General features: G+C 37.7%; 1 protein-coding gene across 1 annotated transcript in view; it reads right to left on the bottom strand.

Annotated features, from left to right (window-relative positions):
• The window catches only part of FOXP2 (forkhead box P2), a 415,537-nt gene that overhangs the window by 46,602 nt on the left and 361,435 nt on the right, over positions 1–7,500 (bottom strand). The window contains exons 12-13 of the mRNA XM_032107078.1: positions 3,876–3,963; positions 1,352–1,435 (exon numbers count right to left, since the gene is read on the bottom strand). Coding sequence (XP_031962969.1) covers positions 1,352–1,435; positions 3,876–3,963 — 172 coding nt within the window. The remainder of the gene's footprint in view (positions 1–1,351; positions 1,436–3,875; positions 3,964–7,500) is intronic.

Here is a 7,500-nt window from a genome sequence, read left to right as displayed (position 1 = left end):
ACAGTTCGGCAGGATTTGGTACCTAACCTGAATTGCTCAAGAAGCCTGTGTGACAGCAAAACTTCACAGGGCGTGGAAATGGAAAAAGCACTCGGATTACTTTATTCATATATATGCCACACATACTATTGGAAATTTAAGTTTCCAAATGTTTTTCCTTAGTAGATGACCTAAAAAAAACTTGAATTTAGTTAGGCTAATGAAAGCAAAAATAATGCATCTAAATTTTCTCTTACAAAGGCAGGGGTTAAGGAAATGCTAACACTTTTTTCATTCATCATCAGGTTATAAAGTGTGCCCTCAAACAAAGATTTTCTTTGAAGTACGGGGAGCTGAAAACACAAGAGACAGCGTATGCTGTCCTTTTACGTAAACATTAGCTGGCCATGATATGCAAGTGTGCTCTTTAAAACACTATTTTCCATCTGCCTACATTTCCTGGCTTTCATAGCCACAGATTTTCATCGATACCTCAGCACTTCATCTTCAAGTACTGGTATATCCTTTCAATATTATACATACAAAAGTTACCATCATGGATAACATAAATGAACAGTTCACTTTTCACACACCTTCTAGTGTAAGTGCAGTGTATCTAAGCACAGTAATTTTAAGTACTACGATGCCTGACACCCTGACAGTACAACACTGGACCTGCATCAGAGAATACTTACATGAAGCCACACAGAGTTTAACGGAGTTCGGATCTGACTGCAGATCCAGCTGCATGACTGTTTTGTTCCCAATGCAGCGCCGTGGAGCGGCTGGGAGCAACAGTGACTTTTCAGTGCCTGTACCAACACCAAGAGCATCACAGTGGATGCATAACAATGCAGTCTTGCCAAAAATGACACAGACCCAGCCCCACTGTTTACAATTATTTCAATTCGCTGCATAAAATAACATTTTTGTTCATTTGTTTAAGAATAAAAAATTGTTTACTTGTGTCTCTTGTACGTAATTTGAGAAATTTCCTAAGTACCTAGATTCGTGTTACATTTACTTCTTACTGTCAATGAACTTCAAATCTTTCAAAGTGGATTGCCTTCTAATATCTCTAAATCTATCACAAAAAAATATTCTCTCTAGTTCCAGTCTCAAGGCAATGATTTGGACACTTATAGGTGTACTTTGTTTAGTGTCACCTATGGTGTAGATTGGATAGATTTTGCAAAAGATAGCATTACTTTTAAAGAAACATGCAATTTGACAAGATATTGCATTTTACCTTCATTTTATTGCCATATTTTTCATCACACTCATTGTTTTCCAACTGTCACTAAATTGTTCATTTTCTTAGCCTGCTACATTCGTAGACCTATTTACTGTTTATAAAGCAATATGCACTTACAGGTTTTGGAGATGGCTTGGGCTCCGAGGGTCGCATGTGCAAGTGGGTCATCATTGCTTGAAGACGTTCGCGTTCTTTAGAAAGCTGTTAAGAAAGAGTGGGATCAGAAGCATTTTAGAAATGACTGATACAGCTATTTCACTGCAGTGATACATCTTATCATTGAGCTTGTCTTGGTGTAATGATTCCTGCATATAAAAGTCTACGTCAGTAGAAACTTATCTAAGAGGAAATGCAACTTTGGGCATAGAAAGAAAGAAAGAAAGGAAGGGAAAAAAAAGCCAACAAAAACTTTTATAGCCTTTCATATGTTAAAAGGTCAGAGAAAACAAATAGCACTTCATCTTTTTGTCAATAAGAGAATTGAGGTCACAGTTGCCTCGACAGTAACAAGTTACTAAGACCATAAATTAGAAGGCCCATAGTGTCTCTTTAAAGTCCTGTGGACACTGTTAGCAATGGACTAGTGCCAACAGCTGTGAAGGGGTGAAGGGTCCTCAAAGCACAGTGCCTGCCAGGATTGACTACACACTTCATCCTTTCCCACTGAGGTCCAGTTAGTGCCCCCTGCAATCTGCCATCATCAATCTAATTCAATAGAGTGACAGAGCCCAGGCAGTGTGAAACACTGAACTCTGCCATCAAGTCAGCGTCGACACTGCACTGGGTCTCATTACAACTGAGGGACCCTACTTCACTGGCAGTCAGACAAAGCAAAAAATGGCATAATTGGTCACACCGCAAGCTAAATCTTCACTGCAACTCTTAGATTACAGCCTAGCCTTTGTAAATGGTAAACAGTTCTTAAGAAGCCCTTACGCTGCCTTTAAAAAACATCATGTTACTTAAACCTCTACTTTTTCCTTACTGATACCATTTTCTGATCATACACTATGTAAATATTTGTAGCTTCAGATTCGAACAAGCTACCAAATTAAAAGCAAAAAACAGAAGATGAGGAAGTGTTTGAAATATGCAACTTGATAAAAACAGCAGAATATAAAAGAGGGAAATATATTTTACAACATGAAAATATTTTTTCTTTTTTTCACAAGCTAGCTTGAGAAAAGAAATGTTCGAAATTTTATTCTAGTGATCTGGCTCTGGATACCTACAACATGATTTCAACATTAACTGCAGTAAGAATTAAACTTGGTGTTTAATACTACCATTTTCCAGAGATTTCTTGCTCTTACACCTGTAGACTGAGACTGGACTAAGGAAAATGACTTGTAAGTAATTTTAAGAGAGGGAATTATCTTTATTACTGCAGGTATTTTGAGTATGCTGGATATAATTTGATCAGTGCATCTTCAATTAAAGAATATTTGAGGCAATGGGTGGGAAGAAGGTTTCTTCTTCATATTATGTGTGGCTTCATACTATGTGTGTGACAATTTAGAGACAGCATTTGCCATGACATAAATTCCTAACAAACACATTAAACTAACACTATCCTGTAAATAATATAAAAGAAATAGAAGCTTTACCTGGGTTTAAAAATCTTTCATTTTAAGGGAAACGAAAATAAATTACATTATTGCATGCTCCTCTCATTGTTTTGGATTGCCAGTATTAAAGTAAAAAAGACCCAAATAGTTTGCCTTGGCTGAAAGAAGAATAAGTATTCTTACGTGAAAAGAGAACTGTGAGACAATATTCCAAAAAGGTGAGAAAGGTGAGAGTTGTTATCCTTCTTTCTCCACATATGGCAAGAAACGGGGACAAAAATCTTAGTCCGTGGCTGCATCCCTCTAGCTCCTCTGAGCAGTCCTAAGAGGGGATGGGACTGCTGAGACATTCCCCCCCTGACCGCTGTGTGGGCAGGAGGAGACAGTGCAGTGCAAGTGTCCTGCATGGTCACCCCTGAGGCTTGTGCCCAAACTCAGTAGCCTGGTAGGTGTAGTCACAATACTGGGAGACCCCGGGGGTACTCACCACTCCCTGCATAAACAGAAGGGAGCATCCACATACATGCAGTGACCTCTAATGGTTAGAGCATGCACAGGGTACTGCAGACCTGTGATCTGAGGCATGGCACTCCCTGGGGACCTCCCTCAGTGGGTTTGACATTACACATTCTGCTTGCAGAAAAATGCCCCCTATCAGGCTGGGAGTCATTTTGGGTGGAGACATGCTCTGCTACTCTTTTATCCCACAGAACAGCACAGAAAACCACTGGGTCAAAAGGGAAAGAAGGAAGAGGGGTCCTGACCCAGCATTTTAAAAACTGAAGATAGCTTGGACCCAGTCTTTGCTCCAGGGGCTGCGTTCTTCATTCTTGATGAATAGCATTATAGTCTTAGTTCAAGCAAAATACTGTAGATAATCTTGATGTTAGATAATTATTGCATAATTTATAATGTAAAAAATCTTTAAGCAAAAAAACCTCACTTGTTTGTTAGTATCAACAAATTTAATGCAAGAAACAAATGTCTTTAAGCTAGTCACTAAGGCAAGTGTTTTCAATTTAGTTTAGGTTTGTAATAAATAAGTAATAGGATAATGCATCTATGTAACAAACCTGTATTTCTAACTGCTGAACCACTTGCATTTGCACCCGACACTGAGCAGTGCTTCTGTCATCCAATGCATGTTCATTGTTAAGGTGCCTAGAGAAGGAAGTAAGACAGTGTTAAGATGAGGAAAATATCTTTATGGGTCCATTTTTCTCTCCTGCACATATGGCTTCCATTAGTTCCAATGGGAGTTGCGCAAAAAGACTAGTCAGAGCAAGCAGTACAGACAACAATACAAAATAACAAAACTGATTATTTCATTTTCTTCTACCTAATTTCCCAGTGAGAACTGTCAGATACCCAGTTTCTATCTCCCAGGTCACATATGCCATCTAAGGGCCAATGTAACCCGTTACAAATATTTGTTAGAATGACTGAACTGATTTCCACTCCCTGTTGCTGATGCAGATGAAGAGAATCACCTTAGAATGAGTCTCCAAAAGATATAATTGCTTTTAGGCTGCTTGAACGACTGAGAATTAATGTAGACTTTGTTAAGATTTCTCTATCTGCTCTTCTTTAATCATTAAGCAACAATAGAACGTCCACTACCCCTCCCCAAGAGCTCTAGGGGAACAGCCAAATTTTAATGCAGTTTCTAGAAGTAGACTCTAAGGATGAGGGAAGTGATTGTCCCCACCAGTATGAAGAAAAGTGTGCAAGGTAAAGGCAGGGGAAGGACCAGCTATGCACCTTACTAAACAGCAGCTTCCGGGAGAGGTTAGGCTACACAATGTGAGGCTTAACAAAACAAAAACACACTCTGGCGTCAGGAAAGAGGACTTGGTGAGCAGCTGCTGTACTGAAGTTCCAGCCCAGACCCAAGTGGCTGCCCCAGACATTTCAACTGAGCAGAATTTACAAAGATCAATTAATAATGGTTTTTGAAGGACAATGTGTCATTTTCTCTCTCTCTCTCCAGGATCAAGAAGTCCCTTCTGGGCGGGAATAGTGGGCTTCCTACTCCATGGAGAAGAAAACATAAGGATCGGCTAAAGAAAGAATGGAGCAAAGGAGTTCTGCTTTGAATGTGGATTTACTGGCTATTTCCACTGTAGGCATGAGGGGTAAGCTTTGCAGAGACTACAATCACAGATGGTTTCACAGTTACAGGAACTAAGTTATCTATACCACAGAGGAAATGTATCTTCTTCTTTTTCTTTTTAGCAGAATGACTCAGAGAACTGGTAGTCATTTGATTGCTAATATATGGGGAAAATGTATTTTCGCAGAAACACTGGAAAACAGAGGGACTCTATCTCACTTCTACTAACACTTATGCCTTTTAAATCATGACTTCACAGGTTTAGGACCCTATGATAGAGTTTTCAGGTGAGCAAAATGTTCTGTTATTCTTGCAACAGCCATGGCTGGGGAAGAAATACAAGTAATCGTGAAAGGTTTTGTTCATTCTTTTAATACAGAATTCTATAAGAATATAGGTGTAACTTGTTTGGTAGTTTATGCTAAATTCGAGCATCACCAAGGACACATTTCCTTTATGTGAGTCATAGAACCTATAATTTATTTTCAAAGGAACTGACTTCATTCCCCCCACTGATGCGAAAATGCACAATCAGTTTAAAAAGCAGGTAATTGCTCAGAACATATTATTCACCTTGTTTTTTGAAATCTTGATTCAGAAGAATTTTACTCCCTCAATTACACAGGCATGATAGTGCATGGCCTGTTAATGTAATGGTTTAATATTCAGTTAATTGGGTACAAAATTGCCAGAAGAAGGTCTGAAGACAGATTGTAGCTCTGCATCATTACCACTATCACCAGTACACACCAGTACACTGTGCTTCCACGTGCATGTATGCTCACCTGTGTATGCTCACAGGTATATGTGGAGAACACGAGAGTAGGCAAGAGTACAGGTATAAAAGGTCTCCCAGCCCAAGTTTGAGGCTACTGCAAATGGTCATGATTATTTATTAGTTATTACAACATCATGTGTTTGCATAACACCTTATAAAATAGATACAGACATAGTCCTTGCCCTGAGGAACTTTAAAATGTAACAGCAGTATGCAGTGTGGGAGAAGAAAGTCCAGTGTAATGTATTTCAATATGATTACACGGTAACTTGGGAGTATGTTGCAAGTTTCTTGAGAGTTAACACAGTAATCTTCAGAAAATGGTGAGATACACACATCTTTTATACCACGCTTTTACTGTGCATTTTGCTGTGCATTTTGGAGAAAAGCTACTTACGGAAACAGTAAGAGTGTAAAAATTGTTTTAAGAATTATTTTTTTCTGATCTTTCCTGCCTGTGAAGTAAGCTTGCTTTATTTATCATGCAAGTACAGGCAGTGTAGTGAAAGAAAAACTAGGTCTAATACATTTTTTAAAACCTCTAAAATAACTTTTCTCTGTATTAAGTTGCTGCACTTTTAGGGTCCAATATGTGTCAATCGGCCAAGACAGAAACACATTTTTTCCTCCCGAAGGCTGGAAATAATTACAAAGCGTTTGTTGTTGTTCCTTTCTTGTTTGTTTGTTTTTGTTTGTTTTTTAACTTGGTTTGAGTTTTTTGGTTGCTTGGTTGGTTGGTTGGGTGTTTCTTTGGTTTGGCTGGTTTTTTTGGGGGGAAGTTTTTTTTGTTTGTTTCTTGTAATGACTTTTAAGTTATGTACAAATTGTGCTAGTCAATTTTCATACTTTATCAACATATTCCTAATTTTTTATCTTGTCTTCATCTTTTACTAATCCCATGCTAACTTGATTTATAACTGAGAAAAAGAGATCTATTTTTAAGGGGAGAATATATGCTGGAGGACTGGAAAGTGATCCTGAAGAGCTGAGTTATTGGTTTGAAAGTGTTAAGTAGACTGTGCAACACACATGCAGCTTATTCCATCATTTTGCTGCTTATTCGGTTGTTGAAAGAAACAGTATTTTCTCCTGATTATATTTGCAACACATTAGGAAATCGGGAGGCAGATTATGAACTACACGTAGCATTATAAAGCAGACTGAAATGAATGTATTATTGATAACAGAACAATATAAAAAATACAGCATGTTCTAAAAGAGGTAGAGAGGGGATGATATATTCTAGAAACATGCTGGAATAAATATTGAAGTGGGTCAAAATGTACTTTTTTTTTTCAAACAGATTTGGAGTCTGCAAAGCAAAAGATAATGCACCATTAGAGGAAAGAAGAGAGATAATTTCAACTAAAATTCTAGTGGACATTTACCCATCTCAATTAACCTCTATAAAACTTGTTACTCTTGTCAGTCTCTCTCAAAAGCAACCCAGGACTAAAATAGCAAAGTGCTATAGGTCAGGTTGAGGTGCACTGGCAGAGTTACATGGAGGGATATACACAGAACCTGTCTGCACTACGCTCATTTCCAGACAAAGCTATTATAAGCTTCTCTTTAATGAGCACTAAAATTCAGTCACACATTTTTAAAAAGAGAGCATGTGTTCTTAAAACATCATTGTTTCATGTTATAAAAGTCAAACAAAAATTCTTTGAAAACATTTGTAAAAAAAATTACAGCTTGAATACCATTGCAAATTATGTCCTTTAATGTTTTTAATTACACAGTTTATTTTTTCAGAAATGTGAAACATTTTACAGCTGAAAAAAAATACAATATATTCACAATA

The sequence above is a fragment of the Corvus moneduloides genome, chromosome 4 (assembly GCF_009650955.1).
Source record: "Corvus moneduloides isolate bCorMon1 chromosome 4, bCorMon1.pri, whole genome shotgun sequence".
In the NCBI taxonomy this organism is placed as follows: Eukaryota; Metazoa; Chordata; class Aves; order Passeriformes; family Corvidae; genus Corvus; species Corvus moneduloides.
Note: the sequence above shows the minus strand (reverse complement) of the source record. Positions and strands in the feature narration are given on the sequence as shown.